Source organism: Orcinus orca, chromosome 8, assembly GCF_937001465.1.
Source record: "Orcinus orca chromosome 8, mOrcOrc1.1, whole genome shotgun sequence".
NCBI classification, from domain to species: domain Eukaryota; kingdom Metazoa; phylum Chordata; class Mammalia; order Artiodactyla; family Delphinidae; genus Orcinus; species Orcinus orca.
In genome coordinates this window covers 51,335,064-51,358,404 of record NC_064566.1, presented here as the reverse complement: position 1 = coordinate 51,358,404, position 23,341 = coordinate 51,335,064, and the positions used below count along the sequence as shown (strand labels likewise).

The window sequence follows — 23,341 nt, the reverse complement described above, 5'->3', positions numbered from 1 at the left end:
CTTCCTTTCTTTTCTTTTATTTTCTTTTTTCTTTTTTCTTTTCTTTCCTCTCTCTTTCTTTCTCTCTTTATTTTTTTCCCGGCCATGCCACACAACTTGCGGGATCTTAATTCCCCGACCAGGGATCAAACCCAGGCCCTGGCAGTGAAAGTGCTGAGTCCTAACCACTGGACTGCCAGGGAATTCCCTGGCATATCTTTTTCTGTTCTTCTACTTTCAACCTACTTGCACATTTTAAAGTGTATCTTTTGTATAAAGTTATATAGTTGGGTCTTGCTTGTTTGTTTATTCTGACAATCTCTGTCTCTTAATTTATGCTTTTTGTCTACTTACCATTAATGTAATAATTAGTATGTTTGGATACAGGTCTGCCATTTTGGTGTTTGTTTTCTTTGCTTCATCTGTTTTTAAATTCCTGTATTGGCTTATTTATTTATTTACTTTTATAGAAATATTTACTTATTTGGCCGTGCTGGGTCTTAGTTGTGGCATGTGGGATCTTTTTACTTGCAGCATGCAGACTCTTAGTTGCGGCATGCGGACTCTAGTTGTGGCATGAGGACTCTTATTTGTGGCATGAGAACTCTTAATTGCAGCATGCCTGCGGGATCTAGTTCCCTGACCAGGGATTGAACCCAAGCCCCCTGCATTGGGAGCTTGGAGTCTTACACACTGGACTGCTAGGAAAGTCCCTCCTTTACTGGCTTTTTTAGCTTAACCTCTTTATATTTTCATTGGTTGCTCTAGGAATTCTAATGTGCATCTTTGACTTATCAGCATATACTTAATATTGTACACTTCACATAAGGAAAAGGAAACTTGTCATAGTTTAACTCTGTTTTCCTACTTCCCCCCACTCCCCTTGTCCTCTCAGCAATTTTTTTGATTCACTCATGATTTTGCGTATACTTAATGGATAATTAATTCTCACTGAATAGTATTCCATCTTGTGAATGGAATATATCAATGGATCCACCTAGTCTAGAGTTTGAGCTTTTGCTTTTATTACACTCTTGTACCTATTATTTTTGGGGTGAACATATGTACCCATTTTTGTTGAGGGTACCTAGGAGTAGAATTGATGGGTTAAGAGGTATGCATATGTGTGAGTTAACTGATCAGTTTCCAAAGCAGTTGTACCAGTTTACCCTTAAACAAGATTTCTAATTGTTTCACATCAGTACTTAATGTTATCTACTTTATCTTTAGCCATTTAGTTGGGTGTGTAGTGATATCACATTTTAATTAAAAACTTTTAAAAACCACTGTGCTGACCAGACAAAACAATATGTGGGCCAGATGTGGTCCATAGGCCACCTCCAGATTAAACTGTGTTGTCTGTGAGAATTAATGTTTGTCTTAATATGTGTGTGAATAATTTAATAATTGTCTAGTGAACAGCTGGAAGATAAAAAATTCATGCTGCAACCATCAGTGGAGAGATTTTGAAGCAAACTGCACCTGGAGCATCGATTTGCATCTTTCTTGCCCTGTTTGGTGGGGTGAGTGGAAATAACCATGGTATCATCAGGACCATGATAAATGTAGCCCTAAGACCATAGATGCCCAGAGAAAAGAGCCCTTAACCCAGCTGTGGGAGGTTCTCTATAAACTGGTCCATCCACTACCACTCCTCACCATGCAACTTGCTGTGACATGAGACTGTTTCCTGAACTTCACAGTGCTCTCAAGACCAAAATGTTTTTAGGCCTTTGTTCATGCCATTTCTTCCATCTGTTCTTTCTCCTTTCTCTGTTTGACAAACTCCTACTCATCCTTCAAGGCTCACCCTAAATTTTCACTTCCTGTCCCAAAGCTTTCCTCAGCCCCCTTGGCACAGTTGGATACCTCTTCCTCAGAGCTCCCACTGCACCATGTTCCTATCGAACTTCACTGAATCATTGCTTTTTGTTTATGTATCCCTCTAAGTTGGTGTCTGGGAATGTGGCTGAGGTGGATACCTGATATTTTTGCCACCCAGCTCTCACCTAGTCATCCTACTTCTGGGAACAGTGCCCTTAATTTCTTTTGGGACACTACCCCAACCCTGCTCTAAGCTCTGTTATTTTAGACCATCTTTTCCAGATCACAGTAGATTCAGAGATGGCCACAAGACCCAATTCAGGCTAATGTGCAACAGTTTGAATAAAAGTTCATGCCAGGACTTTTATTCATACTGTTGGAGGAAGAGAGGCTCTCTTGGCTAGACTTGAACCAAGGAGGGCATTAGTCTAGAGCTGCTGAATATCACTGCAACCTCTGAGCCAGCCCAGTGGCTGTAAAGATGGAAACAAAGCAAAGTCTAAGTGATAATATTTGAGTCCCTGGACCAAGCAGTTTCTGGACTTCTCAGGTATGTGGCCCAATATTTTCCCTTCTTGGGATTAAATCAGTTTGAGCATGGGGGTTCCTGTTACTTGCAGCCTCAAAAGGCCTGAAGTAAGATGGTTGTTTCCTTCCCTGGCCACCTTTGTCTCTATGAGTCTAACTCATTGATTCAACTCTAGAAGGATGGGAACCTACTGGAAAAGACCTCACCCAACACCACAGGGCTCTCAGAAAGCAGGCAGGGCATAACCTGGATCATCCATCAGCTCAGATGACAGAGATTCTGATGCAGCCTCTCCTCTCAAGCCCTCAGGAACAGCCAACTTCAACCTGCCAGCTTATGGGTGGGGAAAGCAAGATACAGAAATGTTAAGTGACTTGCCCTAAATTGCTCAGCTAACATGCTGCCACCAATTCTACCTGACCTCAGAATCCACACTTTTCTCACTATACCAGAGAAGGCGCTAGTAGGTGCTGAGTCATAGAGGTGTTCCAGGGAAACAGGGCCCCCCTGGGGGAACAAACAAAGCCAGAGTCAGGGCTAGAGCCAACCACACCTTTATTAGTCTCTGCAATAGGGCAACTGGAGCCCCTATCTACAAGGGAACTTTAGCAGGCTACTCTGGCTACTGGGCAGGGATGTTAGCATTTCTACTAGTGATTGGGACAGGATGGGAGAGGAGACTAGAAGGGGACCAAATGGGGAGACTGCTGGGCCACCTGCAGGGAGGCACATGTGGGGCCTTCAGGACTGAGACAAAGGTGGACCAGGTCCCAGAGGTGAACACTGCCATCTCCCCAAGAGTGAAGGAAGAGACAAAGCCTGAGATGCTGATAGCTACAGCTATGGATAGGGGGCCAAGCTTTTGGGGAACAGAAATGCATTTCTTGATGGAGGCACCAGCCTAGGGCGAGTCACAAAGAGAGCTCACCTGCCCCCCAGGAAGAGGACCCCAGGTTCAGCTCAATTGCTGCCCCAGGCACCTTGACATGGAAAACAGGTGCTTTCTGAACACTGAAGGAACAAAGGATCCAGAAATTTGGTAGCTGGGAAGGATGAGGCTAAACTCAGGGAGTGTTTTGGGTTTGGGAATTAAAACAGGCAATATATTCATTATGGTGCAATCATGAAACTTCCCTCCAAAAAGCTCACACCTCCCCCTTAGCCAGCAACCTCCTTAGCCTGAAGGGCCATCATGATCTGACCCCTGCCCACACCCCAGCCCAAATGAACTCCCATTCAATTCTTTGGATGTGCCGTTATGTTCACGGCTCTGCACTCTTGCCAACAACTTTACTCCTAGCCTACCTTCCTCACTTTTTGCCGTCATACTGTCAAAAGACTGATAACTCCACCTTGTAAAGTGTTTGTTTACTCCAGTCTGCCGCACCAAGCTTGGAGTTGCCAGGGGAAAGAACCTGATTCCTGTGTCTCCAGTGCCTGGGCAACTTGAAGACCCATGAGTTGCATTTTCTGTGTCCTGGCGTGTTTGGGGGAAACATATGTGTCTATAACGGATTTCTGGGATGTCTAGCAGTAGATAAAAGAAATTTGAGCTATGTTTGTGCCTGGGATGATAGCTTCTTCTGATGTGCAGGGTGAGGGTGGGGAGTGGGAGGAACGATCCGAGCCCAGAAGGGGCTAATGGAAACTAAGGGGCCAAGTGGGACAGGGTTTGGATGGTGGAGGGTGGGACCAAGCAGGAAAGGGGTCTTTCTGGTCTACGCGCAGGGTCCAGGGCTCAGAACCAGCAGGGCGACCACATGAGCGAGCCGAGTGCTGCACCTGTGGCGGCTCCCGCAAGCATGCTCATGGCCAGGGGGGCGCCCGCGCTGTAGCAAGGATCCTCCCGGACCACTACGTGCGTCACGCCGGGGCCTGCGGAGAGAGAGCCCGTGAGGACCAGGGACTTAAGAGGAGGGAGCAAACAGATCATCCGCCTCCTTCTGCTAGACTCCAGCCCAAACCAAGATAAGGCGCTGAGCCCACTCTCCTGCTCCCCAGTCGGAGAAACTGAGGGCTTGATGCGGGAAGGACGCGCGCTCTGTTCCCACGGCTTCTATGCCCTGGATCTGCTACGGACGTTCTGGGACCGTGGGGCTAGGATGGACTGGCGAGGAAACCCCGGGGTCTCTAAGAAACTCCAGACTGCACCTGATGATGGATGGGCCTTCCTAACCGCCAGACCCTGGAGTGAGAGGAGGTAGCCTTTCCCGAATTAGCCACCAGGGGTCGCTACCAGCTCAAGAATGGGTATTGCTGAGCAGCCAGCGAATAGGGGCCGGCCTAGAGAAGAGGTCAGCTCTGGAGTGGGGAGGGGCTCTGGTTCAAGAACCGTTCTGAGTCATGGGATGGGGAGGGGGCCTTGCGGAGGGTCCCACCTGGGAAAATCCATGGTCACTAAAAGGGTGGGGCCTGGCCCCTACTGATAGACCAGGGGCGGGAATTGAGGCGGGGGGGGGGGGGGGGGCCCGGAGACTTACCATAGGTCGGTCCATAGTAGCTGCGGACATATGTGGCCTCGTGACCGTTGGGGGGCACCACCCCATAGTAGTTCTGGTATGGGCTGTAGATGCGCACCTGGGGAGCCCTGCCTGGTCAGCTGCCGGAGAGCTGGGCCCGGCTTTTGTCCCCTCCCCCCCCACACCTGGTTCAGGCCCTTCTGGGCCCACAGAGCCACCACACCAAGTTTACAAATGGGTCCCCAGATACCAGCAAGCTCCTGAAGAAAGACCCTACCTCCCCACAAGGCCCTTGTCCTCTAATACTTCAGCCCCTCCATCCAGCTCCCAGCGATGCCATTTTACTGCCCTGGCTTCCTACCTAGCATTCCCCTGATCAAAAATTCTCCATGGCTCCCTACTTCCTTTGATAGATAGTCTAATATTTGCTAGCAGCTCTCCAGTGATGACACTTGGAGAAACCCAATGGACTTCTCTACTCTCCTGGTTATGGAGAGGGGGGCCTGGGCTTTGGCCAGGAAATAAAAGGGGGTTGTGGAGGAAGGAAGGGAAAGGAAAGGTAGAGGTGGGAAGTAACTAAAGTATTATTAAGCATCCACCATGTTCCAGGTCCTAAGGGAGATGCTGACATGTGTTATTTCCTCTCATCCTTACAGCAGGCATTATTCACTCTACCACACAGCTGAGGATGGAGGCTCAGAGAAGAATGGTCAGTGTTCTCTCTGGGAGGGAGGAATAGACTGTCCGCCCTCTCCCCTCCGCCATTAGATTTTTACCAACCCCTCAAAGCCTAATTCAAAAGTCACCCACTCCAGGAAGCCCTTCTGGCCTCAGAAAGAATCCTTTCTTCCTGAGTTCTCTGTGGACTATGCTTGTGCCTCTTGTTCCTAGCCTTCCTCCTGGCCTTTCCTGCCTGCACCCTGAATGTGAGCTGCCTATCGGCAAGGGCTTTGATTGATTTGTGTTGCCAGCAGGGCCTAGGGAATAGCAAGGACTAATAAATATATGCTGAATTAAATGGAAGCTCTTAATCCAAGACCCTCATTTTATCCATGGGGAACAGACTTGGAACAGACTTCTTAGCCCCCTTGCACCTTATATCTCTAACTGAGCTTAACACCTAAATGGTCCAGGTGGTCCCTTAAAAGTCCAGGTGTCCAAACTTAAACCATCTCAAGGTAATTTCATCATCCTTCGATCCCCCCAAACCTGCTCTTCTGTGAATGCTTTCCTCTAAACACCACCACCATGCACTCAAACCAAGACATCAGGTTGGCACCGCTGTCTTCACACACATCTTCCACATCATATTAGCCACCAGATCTCATGATTTTATCTTCTGAATATGCTCTTCTGTCCATCCTCTTGCCCAGTGCCAAGAGAATAAGCCATTGGTTTATTGGAAATTGTGGGCGACCTTGAAAACACTTTTCAGAGGAGTGGTTGGAGGAAGAAGCCAGACTATGGAGGACTGAAGAATGGTTGAGAGAGGAGGGATGGAATCAGCATGTCATGACATCTCTTTTAAGAAGTCTGGCTGTAAAGGGGAGTCCTCCAACCACACCTGTGATTTCAAGTATCCATGCCATTTCCCTTTGAAAGGGATTCCTTTCTCATCTTTTTAAATTCAACTACCTAACCTGTCTTTTAGACTCAACTCACATATCACTCTCCCTGAACCTCAGGTTCTGTTAGGGTCCCATCTGGGCACCCACGGCCCTTAGACTTCCATCATCATAGCACCAACCACACTCTATGGTGTCATTGTTGTATCCCTGTGAGGTGTCTCCTCCATCAGACTTGAAGAAAACACCTCCTGCCCCCAACAAGGGCAGGGACTGGGTCTAATCAGGCCTGACTGGAACATGGTAGGTGCCTAATGTATTGAATTTATCTCAAGTGAGTCAAATACAGGGTCAGACTGGAACTAAGGTCACCCAACTCTAAGTCCAGTTTCAAGTTAGGTACAATGACCAGACCCAGAGCAATGCAAGAGGCTCAGACAAACAATGCTCAGTCTCAAGTGACTTCCCTTACTGTGCTCCTTCCCCAAGGGTGATCCAATAGGGCTTTCTGGTAGGGGTGACCAAGATCTGAGCTCTAAGCCTGGAGGGGCTAGAGAGATCTAAGCACTCAGAGCCCCAGTTTTACTGGTAGGGAAGTTGAGGTCCAGAGCCTACATCTGCCCTGCACTGTAAGCCGGTGGGCCTGTCCAGGCCCTGGAGAAAGTAGAGAGCACCATCTCATGTCTCTGTGGGGCACCTGTTTCTACCCTCCAGGCCTAAGAAGCCCAGAGGCAAGCTCATGTGGGTCACCTGGCAACGGGGCAGGGGATTCCCCAGAGACCTCACAGAATCTAAGGGTTTGATCCAGATCCTCTCCCTCTCCAGGCCCAGCCCCTTTTGTAGGTGGGGACAGGGTCAATCAGGAGGTCACATGCAAATGGACCCCTCACCTCAGAAAAGCTCAAGTTTATAGCTTTTAAATTCAATTTTTAGGCATCCCCACTTTAAACAAACTTTTATCCTAGTTTGGGTATGGGGGATGCCTCAATGCTGGGCTGGGAATCCCAGCCCTGCCACTGATGAATTAAGTGACCCCGGTCATGTTATGTAACCTCTCAGAGCTTTAGTTTTCTCATCTGTAAATGAGGACAGTCTTTCCTACACTGCCCACTCCCAGGGCACAGTGAGAATCCAGCAGAACCATGTCTATGCATCTAGGTGGTCCTAGCACTTCTGGGCTCAGTGGTTCTGCACATCAGAATCGTCAGGAGAAATTTTTTAAACCATAGATTTCCAAGGCCCCACCCAGAACTACAAAATTAGAGCATCCAGAAGTAGGATCTGAACATCTGAATTGTTCTTAAGTCCATAAGCGATTCTAATGCACAGCCACATTGAGCACCACTGTGCTAGCTGACCACAGGTACTCTAACCCAAGCCCCCTACTGTGCCCACCCCAGGTCAGGCTGAGTGCTGGAGACAGAGAGGGGATTCATCCCCAAATCCTGCTTTCCAGAAACACTGGGGAGAGGGGTGTGTGGCAGGGAGACAGACACGGACTAAATTATAATGCGCAGTAGTGAGGCCATAACAAGAGGTTTTTTTACTCCTTCCTTCCTCTCTTTATTCATTCACTCATTTGCCCATTCAGTGACTACTGCTTGAGGCCTACTTGTACCCCACCCTCATGCACCAGGAATAGGAGGGTCAAAATAGACTGTCCCCGGGCTTCCCTGGTGGCACAGTGGTTGAGAGTCCGCCTGCCAATGCAGGGGACACGGGTTCGTGCCCCAGTCCGGGAAGATCCCACATGCCGGGGAGCGGCTGGGCCCGTGAGCCATGGCCGCTAAGCCTGCGCGTCCGGAGCCTGTGCTCCGCAATGGGAGACGCCACAACAGTGAGAGGCCCGCGTACCGCAAAAAAAAAAAAAAAAAAAAGACTGTTCCCATCACTGAGCACTCATTGTGCACCAGCTGTATACCCAGCACTGTGCCAGGTTCCACAGGGGCAGAGCTGACCTAACCTGATCCTTGCCTTGAAGGAAGTTCCAGGTCTCCTGGGAGAATAGAGACAAAAATATAGGAACTAGAAATCAGGCAGAATGAAGACAGGACTAAGCACTAACGCAGTGGGTTGTGGGAGGGAGCAACAATGTGTGGAGGTCTGGGAAGTCCTCCCTGAGGAGGTGGCAGCCTTTGAGGTTAAGCATCATTTTGTCAGGAAATTAAGGGTCTTTGCAGCAGATAGAGCAGCACATGCAAAGGCTGGAGAGACAGAAAAGGTTGGGCATAGCTGGGAGCAGGGGGTTGAGCAGAGCAGTTGGAGCGCAGGGGATGAGGGGGATGAGGTGGGCAAGTCTGGCCCAGGCCAGATTCCGAAGGCCTTGAAAGCAGAGCTGTGGTTGGTGTCCTATGAATGATGGGGAGCCATGGAATGTTTGTGAGCAGGGAAGGGATGTGACTGGGCCCACTGCTGGAGGCACATCCTGGTGCCAGAATGGAGGCCGGGAGGGCTGAGCCAGCACTTACCCAGATCCGCCTCTCAACATTACAGGGGCTCCACGAGCAGGTCACACACCTGACCTTGGGGCAAACCCGGCGGCTCCTGGGAGGGACGGTGGCTCCAGCTGGGGCCTGCTTAAGCCACAGAAACCCAAGAAGGGGAGGGAGGTGGGTGTCAGAGGCCCTCTACATCTGGAGAGACTCAGAGCTCTTCACAGGCCCTAGCAGAGCCCTCTGCCAGCTGGGCAAGGGAAGGGGGTATCCTCTTCTTCCCCAGCCCATGGTAATGGTGGGAAGCTCAGAAGGGGTGGTGATTTTGCTGAAGTTACACAGAGAAGACGGATCAGTAGTGTCTCTCCAGAATAGCCCACCTTCGCCTGTTTCAGGCTGCTGAGGCCCCCAGTCTCCAGGGAGGACAGTACAGCTCTGATCTGCCTGCCCACCCACCTGCACCCAGCACTGGCCCCACAGCCTTGCCCCTGACTGTGCCCCCGGCCCTGTGTCAGGGGCTCCTCCTGGAGCCTCCACCCAGAGTGGGGTATAAACCTGCAGGATGTGGAGGGACAAAGCACAGGTCACTACAGGACAGACAGACACAGGCATGAACACTAAGAGATGGGCAGACACTAGTACAAAGACACAGAGGTACAAACACACCCAGTTCGAGCAAGCCTAGGGACCAGAGGGATGCGCGCGTGTGTGTGCACGTGTGTGCGTGTGTGCATATGTGTGTGTAGAGCGGGGGGAGGTGGAGTGGAGGGTCAGAGTAGAGAGATTTAGGAAGCAGAGCAGCAGGAAGGTGGATAGGCAGAGAAGACACAAGGCAGCTTCATAGAGTCACAGAGTACAGAACGGTCAGCCCTCACCTCCTTCCTCCTGCCCCTCTTGGGTGGGACTGGTCTGCCCTGCGTAAGTGGGTTTGGAGCTCAGAGCCAGGTCCCTCCACCCTGATGACCACTGCCCCAGCCTTCACCCAGAAGCCCGAGTCTGCTCCAAAGCCTGACCACAGCCCCCCTGCTTAATGCCCTTTATTGCTCCCCACAACCCTCAGGATAAAGTTCAGTTCCTTCCCCTGGACTTCAAGGCCGTTTGTGACATGGCTCCTCAGAGGTCATGTCTCCTATTTCTTTCCCTCCACACCTTACCCTCCAGCCAGGCCAGACTCCTGGGCTTTAGACACACATGTGTGCATATACACACTTGCACGTACCACTTCCCCACCTCTGCTCATGTAGCTCCTACTGCAGTTAGTGCCCTTCCCTCAGAGTCTCACTGACCTAGGTTCCAGTGCAGGCTCTTCCACTGACTTAAGACGACGAGACTTCGGACGAGTCAATTCCCCTCTGAACCTCAGCTCCCCAGCTATAAAATGGGACTAAAAATACCAACCCCTACCCCTTCTTATTGAAGATTAAATGATACAACCAATGCCGGGTGGTCAAGCACAACGCCTGGCCCTCAGCAGGTGAACGCCTGAGGGAGTTTCTAAATGCATCCCAGTCTTCCCTGCTACTTCCCAGCGGACTTTTTTTTCCTAGATGAGAAGGAGCTCCACCGTGCTACAGGTAGAAGGAGCAAGCACAGAATCTGGGGTCAGGCAGATGGGGGTTGAGGCCAAGCTTGGCCACCCGAGCTCCTCAAAACCACGCCTTTGGGCAGCTCCTCAAAACCATACCTCCATCAATCACTAAATTCTGTTGCTTCTACCTCTTAAGTGTGTCTTATCCTCATCAGCTTGTCTCTGCCAGCAAGGCCTTAGTCCAGACCCACAGGTGGTCACCTGCACACTGTGACTCCAGCCTTCTAACAGGTCTCCGGGCATCCACTCTTACCCTCTACAATCCATTCCCTACCTACCAGCCAGACTATCTTTTTAAAACTACAAGTCTGGTCTGATCTGCTCATGCCGTTCCTCTGCTTAAAAACTTTCAGTGACTTCCCAGTATTCTTAGCTGAAACCACTATCCTTAACAGAGCTTTTAATGCCTGGCTTTGCTAACCCTCCTTCCCCCACGGCTCGCTCTCTCCCTGAGATCCAGCCACCCCAGCCTTCTTCAACTTGCCAGCATCATAACCCCTCTCAGGGCCTTTGCACCTGCAGTTCCCTCTGCCTGGAAAGTTCTTCCCTTCACCCCACGCCAGCCCTTTCACCCAGTTGATTTCTGTTATCCTTCAGGTCTCATCTTAAGCCTTGTCTGGACTCCCACCTGGATCAGGCCATCAAGGTGGATGCACATTGAATGCACTGCAATGGAATCACTAACTCTGTAATTTGTGACTTCACGTCTAGCTCCCCATTAGGCTGAGTCCAGGAAGGCAGGGCCCACATCTCCTTAGCTACCCTCTGATCCCTGGTCCTTGGCACAGTGCCTGGCACATAGTAGGAACTCAGTAAATATTTGTTGTGTGGATGAATAAAACTCAATCTTATCATCTGCAGAGAGAGAACAATAATCCCAACCTCACAGGACGGTTGAGGGGAGTAGCTGGTACTGTAACTATATCACACCTGACACATAATACTTGCTGGATAAAAGATAGTTCCTTTCCCCCTGCTCACATGCCACCCCCTTCAACAAGCCTTCTTGGAGGCCTCTCTCTCCCTCTTCCAAGCACCAGTTGGATGTCTTCTGTCCTTTTCCACTCGGGACTCAGTCACTCACATATATGGAAATTGAGAACTGCTGGCTGGCAGAGACCGAATCTGAGTCACCCATGATTCCATGGCAGGTAGGGGTGGGGAGGAGACAGGGAGGGAAGGGGGCTCACCGGGGTGGAGTTCGCCTCCAGCAGTGCCGTCTTCCATGCTCTGCAATGCAAACCCACCAGACCATGAGGAGGGAGTTCAGGAGAAAGGAGATTGGGCCCCACATTTTAGACTTTCCTCCCCAACCCAGCCTCTAGCCCTAGTCTCTTGTGAAGGGGGAGATCCTCTTGACTCCCTTGGGTAGACAAAGGTGACCCCCTCTGCTGCTCCAGTCACATAGACAAGCCCTCAGTTGAGCTGCAGCCTCCTAATGCATTCTTAGTCCATCGTCTCTTTCCCTCTAGAAATTCCGGTTTCCCCATCTGGACAAAAGACAGCTGGGCTTGGGTGGTCCCTTAGGAGTTCAGATTCTGACATGCCTAGGCTGGTTCTCTGGCTGCAACCCACCTCCACATCCCAAACCTACAAACTCAGTTCCCCAATGCTCTGACCCCAGAGCCCCGGGAACACCCAGTGGACACCGGACAATTGAGCCTTTGTTGGTTGCCATGGCACCTGGCTGGGGCGGACAAGGCGGCTCTGTGCTTTGTCTACCCCGAGCTCAGCCTCCCCTACTCCCACACATCCCATCTCTTTCACTCTCCTGTAGCACAAAGGCCAACTGACCCTCCGCCAGAGAGTGGGAAGGGCAAGAATGTGAGTGAGGAAGACACGCTCCGTCTCTCAGTGTGGATCTGCATCTCACATGGGGGGCCCCCCCCGCGGGCTGCCTCTGTTAGGCAGGTTAGGGTCTATCCCTCAGATCAGAGTACCCCCTGCCCCAGGCCATCTTCTAGGAAGGGAGTGAGAAGGAGGGCCTCTGAGGATGCCATGGGGTTGTCTGTTCCTTTGTATCACCCCCAAGCGAGGGCTCACCTCAGAGGCTGCTAGATGCCCAACTCTGAGTGACCAGGGACAACACACCTGAGGTAGGTATGCACACCCCTCCCCCAACAGTCCTGAATTCATCCCTAACCATATCAGTTTCCTGGATACCATACCGATCACCATGAGCCTTTCAAATCCACTCTGCCCAGACTCCACTGAGACTACCATGCTTTGTAGTAGTCCCCTTTGTCCCCTTTTCCTACCTTTAGGGAACTAGAGGCCCAATGAGGAGGAGGCGTCTGGTCATATTCCTCAAGATCCCACCCCATCTTCTCCTGGGAACCACTCACATGGCATCATCCTGGGTCTCTGCACACAGGTACAGGCGGCCACCCTCTCGTAGGTTCACGATCAGCAGGCCATCTCGGCTTCTGCCCTCTGGGGGCTGCACATCTAAAGGCAGACACACATATATGGGGTTTCCACAGGGCACAGGCCCCAGGTTTCCCCAGTAAACCAGAAACAAGAATAGGAATTGACTTCTCTGAGTCCTTTTTATTGTCCACTGCCAACATCATCTGATCCCACACACTTTCCTTGGGATTCTGCTCAACTCTTCAGACCCTTCCACCTTTCCACATTGCCTGCTTCTCTAGTTAGGTATATCTATCTCCCAGTTTCCCTGTATAATTATGGCCTGAGCCTTGATCAAGGAGATTTGCTGTGTGACTTTGGGCCAGTCACTTAATTTCTCTGAGCCTCCTTATTTCATTTCATCTTTTTCCATTCCTAGCACGGGAGAGGGCAAGAACTGTGTCTGACTCACCTCTGTGAACCCAGCATAGGGCCCAGGTCCAGCACAGAGTAGGAACTCAATAAAGAACTGATTTCTTAATTCACACCCACATGAATTGGAGGTGACAGAGGCCCAGAAGCAATGCCTATGGAAGGCCTCTGAAAGCCGCAAAGAGCCTTCCACCTGAGAAGAGCAGGTGTTCTCAGGCAGACACAGTGTGGGGGCCGTGGCCATAGTCACAGTGCCAGAGAGAAAGGGGCTCTGCTTACCGTGGCACTCTTGGCCTATCTTTATGTCTCGGACGTTGAAGCGGATGAGCACGCGGTCCTCCTCATCCTGCGCAGTCTCATCTTGGTAGTAGCCCAGGGTTCCATCCAGCCACAGGGCAAACCAATTCCGCTTCCAGCGGCGGAGGATGGAGCCTGTGCGATATTCCAGACCCACCAGGCAGGCTGATCACAGAGCCTGCTGGGGGGCAGGAGCCCTGGGTGGGTTCCCAGAGTCCCCTTACCCCCGGCCCCCAGTGTTATAACCACCCCGTCCTTGCCCGTCTACTCCCTGAAATGATGGCAGGGCCTCTGTCTTGCTCACCCATTGCCTCCCACTGGGCCTAACACATAGTCAGGGCTCCATAAATGTGCTGAATAGTAAATGAATGATCAGATTCTTTCCTTGGGGGAAGCTGGAAATCTTTTTTTTTTTTTTTAAGTGTCACAGACATGGAGCACCTCCACAAATTTAAATTCATGTCCAATTGAACATTTGTTTCTATGTTTACAGTTTGTCAGAGAAAAAGCGTTAAGTTGTTTTTGTATGAATGCAGAATATGATTTATGCAAGAATTAACAAAACAACTAGTCATCAAGTGCTTGCCTTAAGGAAACCCTTAGTTTCCATTGCATCCATTCTGCTGAGGGGTGTACAATTATTGCTTATAATTGTGAGCATACTTGAAAAAAAAAAGGCCAAGCCCCAGGTGACAGTCATTTGTGTAGTGTCTGCCTCTTCCACCAAATGGGGAGCAGAGGGATTGGCCATAGCTCACCTCACCTGTCCCGGCACCCAGCAGGACCTGGACTCAGTGTTTGCTGAACTGAATGAAGTGAGTACGGGTCATAGGGTGTGGGGAGCTCCTAGCCCGGGACAGCTCTGATTCAGATCATGACTCTGGTCAGAGGTGGTTCTGAGCCCTAGCTTTAGACATTTTGTGGCTGGAAAACTTTACAGAAAAGGGTAAAGACATAAGAGATCTTCCTAGAGCTTTACAAATTCCAAAGCACAGAGGCATTTTTCATTTTGTTCTGCACCTTGTTCTGTGGCCAGCCCTGGGTATGCGTGCTGTGGACACACAGAGAACTAAACCCAGTCCCTGCAGTTGAGGTGCTCACAGTCTGGAGCCAGTATGAGGTGGGGGAGTGGTGAGGCCCACAGGTAAAGATGGTTATATATTTATCAGGGCTATAACAGGGGTATGTATGAGGCACTGGGAACGAAGAAGGGGGCCACGAACCCAGCTTGGTGCTACAGCAGGGGCTGGGGTGGTGAGGAGAGAAAAGGCAGAGAAGGCTTCTCACCGAAGGGGACATCTGAGCTGGGTTTTGAAGAATAAGTAGTTTACCAAGCAGTCAGGAATGTGAAGGACATTCCGGGCAGAGACAAGAGTATGGACAAAGGAGGGGAGGATAAAAAGGGCATGATTTCTTGGGAGAAGGGTTCACTGTGCAGGTCCAACAGGCCACTTTCCTCATCCCTACCCCTGGACAAGGTGCAGGACAGATGAGGGCTTGGCCCAGGGTCACTCACTCTGTCTCCACAGCCAGCCGCCCCTCACCAGGGCCATTTCCTCAAAAGGACTTTCCAGGGCAGAGTCAGGCGGAACCTGTCAGAGGAGCCAAAGGATGCACGGGCCTCATCAGGTGCTCCACAGCAGCTCCTCAGAGAAAAGCCCCCACCCCTGTCGTCCCTGGGGGAGCCGCCGAGGAAACGTTTAAAGGAGTGTGAGTAAACAAAGAGGGCAAGCCTGTCTGTCTCCTTCCCATTCTCTGCTCCAGGCACATAATCGGAGCACTGTGCTCGTAGGGTCAGCAGGGCAGCCACCCACTGCGCTGGGGTGGGGCTGGGGGTCAGAAGCCTGGATTCCAATCTCAGCCCCATAACCTTGACCAAGTCCCTTCTCCCTGGCCTCCACTTCCAGATCTGTAAAAGCATGTCCATCGGGCAGGTAGAGACTGAAGTGACGAACTCTTAAAATGTTAGAAACCCTGGAATTTTGAAACGCTGGCAGCAGAGAATATTAGAATCATGGCAATGAATGAGGGACTTTCATGATAAGAGAAGCCTCCCTCACATTTGAACCCCACCAGAGCCATTTACAAAGTGCATAAAATAATAGTTCAACAGCAACTATGATCGAGCACTATGTGCCAGGTATACTTCTCAAGTGCTTTCATCTAGTATCTCGTTGAAGCCCCACAATAATCCTTGTTATTCCCAGGAAACTGGGGCCTGGAGAGGTCCAGGCACTTGCACAGATTTGCTTGGTTATTAAGCAGTGGAGCCAGGATTCACACCCAGCAGTCCTGGCTTCTAACCATTATTCTGGTAGGAGCTTTTAAAACTCCCGATACACAGGTCATACCCAGTAATAATTAAATCAGAATATCTGGGGGCAGGAGGTAAGCACTGATAGTCTTCCAAGATACCCAGGTGATTCAGTGTACAGCAAAGTTTGGGCCCCACTGCAACTCTATTGAGTACTTTACTAGATGGGTAGGATCTTTCCTCCTATTTTACAGATGGACAAACTAAGCTATAGCATGTGACTTGTCCATGTGTGTGACGGAGCTTGGATTGGAATCCAGGTGCCCTCTGTTCTTGAGCGCGGCTTACTTTTGAGCTGGTGCCTTCGCCCCTCCCCCCACTAGCTCACACCTGTTGCTGCGCAGCAAGGGCTGGCTGGAACACCTGGGTTGGAAGGCCCGGGCTTGTCCCTGCTTCTCTTGCTGCTCCCTCCCATCTTCAGGCTCAGACACAGGTCAGATAAGACGGCCAGGTGCAAACTCCCTCTCCAACCCCCCTTGATGCACCCACCTGTCTACACCTGTTGCGACGCTGCTGCCAAAACGGCCGCTACTTGGTGCTGCGGCCTCCCAACCCGCTGCGCCTGCGCTTTGTGCGCCCCAGAGCGCCCGGGGCTGTTCACTCCCCAGGCTGCGCCCGGGGTCTAGCTGCCTCGGGGCCCCGCCCTCCGGTCCCGCCCCGCCACCGGGGAGGGGGCGGGGCGTGTAGAGATGTGCGACAGGAGGCCTTCTGGGACTTGTAGTCTGCAGGCCTAGATATGGGTAATCAATATACAGCCTCTCGTGGGTGGTAGCCCTGTGCCCAACCGGAGCACAGGTGAGAGGCCGCACCTGCGATTTTATTTTGCTATTAAGTCATTATTTTGTTCATTCATTTATCATGAAATACTTTTTTCCCAAGAATCTTGACCTCTAATTTTCTAGAAAAATGTAAATTACGAGGAGAAACCAGGCTCCTAGCTTTGCCATGTTTTCTTGATACTTAGTTTGTGCCTGGCACCGGGCGTTAGTGGAGGGCATAAAAAAGCATCCGACAAGGCCCTTCCTCTTCTTTTCCCAGCTTCCCGTCTGGGGAGACAACATAAACACACAATTAAAGCACAGGGTATGGTTTGACAATGGGAAAGAAGACTCTGACTTTGACCAAGAGGTTCAGGAAGGCTTCCCAGAGGAGGCTGAAAGAGGTCTTGAAGGATGAGTATGAGTGTCCAGTATTTCAGCGTGTTTGGAAAGTAGAGTGCAGGGGTGGGGGTGGGGAGGGCATGGGGATCAGCAGGTGATGAAGCTGCAGGGGTTGCAAGGATATAATATGAAAGTCTTGGATGACAGGCTCAGGAGCTTGGGCATTATGACATAGTGACTGGAGCTTGGGCTTGCGGGTTTCAAGGTGAGGAGTTAGGTGGTTCAATTTATGGGTTGGAAAGGTATTTCCAGGACAGTCAAAAATGGATTGAAAGGGGCCCAACTAGAGAAAGAAGACTGTTTCTCTAACTACCACCACAGTCTGTTCCTCCAGGATCATTTCCTTGAATAGCTCAGCCCTACAAACCCCCACCTAGGAGCAGACCCAGGATGTCATTCGGAGGATAGAGCTTGTCAGGGCCTGAAAGATCCCTTGAGAATGGAACCCACCCTGCCCTGGGCCCTTTCTCCTGTCCCAGAGATCTCTTTCTTACCGGAGTTGCAGGGCTCATGGTTCCAGGGCGGCCAGAGCAGCATGTCTCAGAAGGCTCCTGCAGGGGGCCATTTCCCTAAGCGCCTTGGAGATAAGGGGATCAGGAAGGTGCTACCAAGTGGAAACCGGAAGGGGGTGTCAAAGAGAGGGGGCACATAGATCCTAGAGAAAGTCGTCCTTTCTCTCCAGTTCCAGGCCCACCTACTGATCCCCTGTTTGACCTTCAGTTCACTGGATAACAAGTCATCTGTGATTCTGAGGTGGTCTTGGACTAGCATCGCTCAGATTCCCGGTGGGGGGCGAAGCCAGCCCTCCTCCCTCGGTTGGGGGCGGGGCTCAATCCTCCTCCAGCCGGGCTTGACCTGCCATCACCCCAGTCCTGGATGCACAGCTTGGCTCTTTAAGCTTCCCTGTCTTGCTCCTGGTTTTCTGTAATCCTGACCTCAAGCTAACCCGGTGCCTCGGACCTCCATGCAGTGCGTGCCTTGCTGGGGGATCCGCCAGGGCTGATCCTGTCTGCCTCTGAGCTCATGCCCTCCATGCAGCCCCAGGAATCAGTTCTCCTAAACCATGCTGTTTTCCATCCTTGTGACTCTCTGGAATGTCCCACCCCTACCTTCTCCAGACTACAGTTGCCGCTGCTACTGCAGAAAGATGGAAAGGAAGGAGGGTAGGGTGGAGCTGGCCTCAGGGAATCTGGGTGCTGCCCCTCTTCCCTGCTCTCCCTGCTCCCCTTGGTGGCTCCTTCAAAGAGGGATGGGTCAGGGGAACAGTGCAGAGAGCTCCCAGATGACATTCTCCGGATTTAGTAACAGATGGAAAGAGAAGATTTTCCAGCATCAGTGTGGAATTCAGGGAAAGGTCTCCCCACTCCCCAACCAAAGATGGGGCGCTATGACGAGAAAAAAGGGAAAGGGGAAAGGATGCTTGGCAAACTAAAACCACAGATGCCACTACAGAATCTAAACGCAGCATGACCTGACATAAATCTCTAAAATGTTGGTCAATGACCCTCTTTGAGAAGCTGATAAATGTTGTAGACGGGGCCCAGGAAAAAATACACACACATCACATTTTGCATATAATTCCTGGGGCTTCATAGACCCCTGAAGCTATGATGATTACTACTGAGATTGTTTTTAATCTTCGCAGCTGTGCAGATGGGTGGGAAGAGTGTGGATTGACAAGTGAGAAGTGCTGAGAGCATAGTAGGAAACAGCTTCAGCAGTACTGGCTTTGAGAGGCTGTTTAATTAACTACAATGTATTGAGACCAACAAGCCAACAAGTTAACTTTTACATTTCTGTTGTAACTGTAGTACATAGAGCCATTAGCAGAGAGAAGAGTATTTTGCTATTTCAAATGTCTCTGGTGGATGAACAGCTCATGGATAATATATTGTTTAGAGAATAGTGGGCTGGCTTATCAAATTAAAATTTACTGCTTACATTTTCTAGAGAGTATAATATAATGAGAATAACTTACATTATCTCCATTTATCAAAAAATTCTGAAATTTATATCAAAATGCAACTGGAGCAAAACCTCTTATGTAAAAGTTTAAAAATAATTTTAGTGAGATATAATTTACATACTACGAAATTCACTCTTTTAAAGTATACAATTCACTGTTCTGATATATTCACAAAGTTGTGCAACCATCACCACTATCTAGTTTCAGATCATTTTCATCACCCCAAAAAGAAACTGGTATGGCCAGGCCACTCAAGATGGCTGTTCTCTTACTCTGTGAATCCCCTGCAGGACCGGTGCCTGCTTCACCTACACCCTACGCAAATGACTGACCTTCCTACATACTTGCCCCAGGCCCCAGCTGGTAATTGTTCTTATCAAAGAGGCAGTGATACTGGTTTCCCTGGTAACTAATGAGCCCACCTGACATCAATTCCCCTATAACTGGTAATCTTCCCTTACCTTGGGAACGAAGACTGCCACCATATCCTGCCCGCCATCTGCCGTGCATAGTGGGGTGTCACTCCAGGACCTTGCTTCGGACGTGTAAGCCCCCCCATCCATTAAACCATCGATGTCTCTGTTGATGACTTTGGGCTCTCTGTTCAGTCTTGAAGCTGGGCGAGCACAGGCCGTGTAGGCCTGTGGGGCGCAGCCCAACAAAACTCTGTATCCTGGGACTTACCTGGCAGTGCAGTGGTTAAGACTCTGCGCTTCCACTGCAGGGGGTGCGGGTTCGATCCCTGGTTGGGGAAATAAGATCTCACATGCCATGCAGCCCAGCAAAAAAACACAACAGAACAAAACTCTATATCCTCTAGCAGTCACTCTCAATCCCCTTTCTCCCCAGCCGCTGCCGACCACGGCTTTGTATGAATTTGCCTGTTCTGAACATTACATATGTAGCCTTTCATGATTTGCTTCTTTCACTTAATGTTTTCTAGTTTCATCCATGTTGTAGCAGGTATCAGTACAGCTGACCCTCTGTATCTGCCGGGAATTGGTTCCAGGACTCCCCAAAACACACACACCAAAATCCTCGGGTGCTCAAGTCCCTTATATAAAGTGGCATAATATTTGCATATAACCTACACACATCCACATCCTATACTTTATTTTATTTTTTTAAATTTATTTCATTTTATTATTATTATTTTTTGGCTGTGTTGGGTCTTTGTTGCTCCGCGCGGGCTTTCTCTACCTGCGGTGCGGGGGCTACTCTTCGTTGAGGTGAGCGAGCTTCTCATTGTGGTGACTTCTCTTCTTGTGGAGCACGGGCTCTAGATGCGTGGGCTTCATTAGTTGCAGCACGGGGGCTCTCTAGTTGTGGCTCACGGGCTCTAGAGCGCAGGCTCAGTAGTTGTGGCGCACGGGCTTAGTTGCTCTGTGGCATGTGGGATCTTCCCAGACCAGGGCTTGAACCCGTGTCCCCTGCATTGGCAGGCGGATTCTTAACCACTGTGCCACCAGGGAAGCCACACACATCCTATACTTTAAAATATCTCTAGATTACTTATAATACCTAAAACAATATAAATGCTGTGTAAATAGTTGCAAATACAATGTGTTTTTACAACTACGTAAATTTGCCTTCCCTAGGCAAATTCAAATTTTGCTTTTTGGCACTTACTGGAATTTTTTTTTTTTTTTTTTTTTTTGGCGGTACCCGGGCCTCTCACTGTTGTGCCTCTCCCGTTGCAGAGCACAGGCTCCGGATGCGCAGGCTTAGTGGCCATGGCTCACGGGCCCAGCCACTCTGCAGCAGGTGGGATCTTCCCAGACTGGGGCACGAACCCGTATCCGCTGCATTGGCAGGCGGACTCTCAACCACTGCGCCACCAGGGAAGCCCTGGAATTTTTTAAAATATATTTTTGATCTGTAGTTGATTGAATTCACAGGTGCAGAACCTGCTGGTATGGAGGGTTGACTGTACTTCATTTCTTTTTATTGATGAATAACATTCTATACCATGTTTTATTTATCCATTCATTAGTTAATAGACATTTTCGGTTTCTACCTTTTAGCTATTATCAACAATACTGCTATGAATATTTGTGTACAAGTATTTGGGTGGACATATGTTTTTATTCCTCTTGGGTATGATATTGCTGCATCATATGGTAACTGTTTCACATTTTGAGGAACTGTCAAACTATTTTCCAAAGTGGCTGCACCATTTTACAATCCCACCAGCAACCCATGAGCATTCCAGTTTTTCTCATCCTCATCAACCCTTGTTATTGTCTCTCTTTTTGATTACAGCCATCCTAGCAGGTGAAAAGTATTGTCTTGTGGTTTTGATTTGCATTTCCCTAGTGATCAGTGATGTTGAGCATCTTTTCATGTGTTTATTATCCATTTGCATATTTTCTTTGGAGAAATGTGTCTTCTCCATTTTTCAGTTGGATTGTTCTTTATTGTTGTAAAAATATTTTTAACTTAAAAAATGTAGATAATTTTCAAATAACTTTGAAGAAAAAAAATGAAATGGTCTTGCAGTGTTTCAGAGGTTTGAGTAGAAAGAAGGGTTACTTTCAGGCTCAAAGAACCTGGAAGGTAACTACTTCCATTTCATGGACAGGAATGTCCAGAGAAAAACCCAGCCCATGAGGGAAGATAAGAAGGACAGCAATCTCTTAGTGGAAAGCCATCCCTGAGGGCTTCATCCAGGCTTGTGGCGTGGGAAGCAGTTAGCTTTATTTGTTTTATGTCTAGGCTATAATACCCATTATTCAATCAAAATGCTAATCTAGGCGTTACTGTGAAGGTATTTTGTAGATGTGGTTAATCTCTACAATCAGTTGACTTTAAGTAAAGGAGATTATCCTTGATGATCACCCAATTAGTCAAAGGGCCTTAAGAGCAAAATGGAGATTTCCCTGAGGAAGAAAACTATATAGTCTGTGGACTATAGTCTCAGGCCCTGACTGAGAGTTTCCAGTCTGCTGGCCTGCACTACAGGTTTGAGGCTTGCCAGCCCTCACAACTGCATAAGCCAATTCCTTGAGATAAATCTCTTTATATATGTATGTATAGCCTAGTGGTTCTGTTTCTCTAGAGATCCCTGACTAATACAGGGAGGAAGATGTCTTCTTGTCAGGAACTCCCTGTTTGAATGTATTGGAAACACCAGATTTGGGAATGGAGGAAGAAAGCCTGGCAGCCAAGGAGAGGGTCTGAGGGGAAGGGTGTTGAGACCCTCCTATCTCAGAAGAAACAGCACCCCATGCCCAGAGATGAGGGCTTGCAAATGCTCCCTGGAAAATTCTCCATCTGGATCATCAGATGCATGAGGAACCACTTCTAGAAGCTCACTGTTTCCACTGTTGTTTGTCTCATATCTGCAATGTTTTGTCTTGAGATGAAGAGGTTTCTTTCAGCCTCCTGTGCTCTTGTCCAGTGATCAGGACCTTTTGGTTCAAGGGAGATAATTTGGTTTTGAGAACAAATGATGCTTTCCAGCTTTTCGTAAAGGTCTTTGATTTGCTCTCTGAAGGTCTTCAGCTCTTAATTTGCATGCTCATCTTGTCATTTGCTTCAGAACTTTCCTCTTCTTGTTCCAAGTAATGATCTTCCTGGACAGATAATTTCTCAAGAGACTCCATTTCTTTCTCTTGACAATGTTCAGTTCATTTCCTCTTCCCTGAAGACTTTGATATGTACTTTTTCAAAAGTCAAGATTTGCTCAGCCTGAATACTTCTAAGATGATTAGTCATGTCAGCTTTTTTGTTTCTTTCTTTAGCAATGTTGATGTAGAATTGATTTCTCCCTCCATCTTGGATGTTTAAATGCACACTCGACTTTTCAACATCAGTCAGTTTCCTCCCGGCTCCTCTGGTCTGGTCATAAATACTGTCTCCACTTCCCAAGTCCAAGTCATTATCTGTGTTCTCTTCTCCAAGGGGAGCTGTCAGGTCTTTCATCTTTAGCCAACATTCCTCCAGAGACTTGACCTGACTCTTCACACATGCCCTGGAATTCTGTATGAAGGTCCTGAGTCTTTCTTTTGTTGCCCACATAGCATCAAGTTTGCTTTTTCCACTTGTATTTTTGATGGATTTGGTTTCTGCTTCCAGAGACAGGATCTTTCTCATGTTATAAGAGATTGGCTTATCTTGATATGAATATTGAAGTTTTTCTTTTCCTAGCTGGTTTGCTATTAAGCATAAGATGGACTAAATCCCGTGGTTAGGCATTTCCAGGGTGTCAGGCACTTCTTTCATTGCAGTGTGAAACTGACAAGGCCTTTTAGTTTATTACAGCTATTGCTGAATTGTTAATAGTGTGTTCCTTGACTCTTTGTACAAAAAAATTCTGCCTAAAACCAAGAGAACTGTTAACACATATACTGTCATGGCACATGGAACCAACTCCCATTGATGCCCAGGAGAGTGAGACGTGGTCTCACATTGTCAGGTACTCCCGCATAGAACTCTGCAGCGGCTC

At 49.1% G+C, this 23,341-nt stretch overlaps 2 protein-coding genes and 1 long non-coding RNA gene across 5 annotated transcripts in view; 1 reads left to right on the top strand and 2 right to left on the bottom strand.

The window, feature by feature from the left end:
• Positions 1-3,169, top strand: part of RAB6A (RAB6A, member RAS oncogene family) — an 88,274-nt gene extending 85,105 nt beyond the window's left edge. Inside the window, exon 8 of the transcript XR_007479000.1 lies at positions 1,395-3,169. The gene's annotated coding sequence lies outside the window, so the exon portion shown is untranslated. The remainder of the gene's footprint in view (positions 1-1,394) is intronic.
• Positions 1-23,341, bottom strand: part of LOC125965287 (uncharacterized) — a 78,366-nt gene that overhangs the window by 2,583 nt on the left and 52,442 nt on the right. The gene's annotated exons all lie outside the window — the stretch shown is intronic.
• On the bottom strand, positions 2,871-16,415 carry PLEKHB1 (pleckstrin homology domain containing B1). 3 transcript variants are annotated; one of them, XM_033405676.2, is made up of 8 exons: positions 16,258-16,415; positions 14,971-15,046; positions 13,437-13,589; positions 12,722-12,824; positions 11,567-11,606; positions 8,825-8,929; positions 4,813-4,909; positions 2,871-4,207 (listed from the first exon to the last, which is right to left on the bottom strand). In XM_033405676.2, exons 2-8 carry the CDS (start codon positions 15,005-15,007, stop codon positions 4,071-4,073), a joined length of 672 nt encoding a protein of 223 aa, XP_033261567.1. In that variant the 5' UTR covers positions 15,008-15,046; positions 16,258-16,415; the 3' UTR covers positions 2,871-4,070. The 3 variants fall into 3 exon arrangements, with proteins under 3 accessions (XP_033261567.1, XP_012392171.1, XP_049570235.1); XM_012536717.3 differs by lacking the exon at positions 8,825-8,929 and having other exon boundaries at positions 16,258-16,414; XM_049714278.1 differs by lacking the exons at positions 2,871-4,207; positions 4,813-4,909 and adding an exon at positions 8,205-8,352.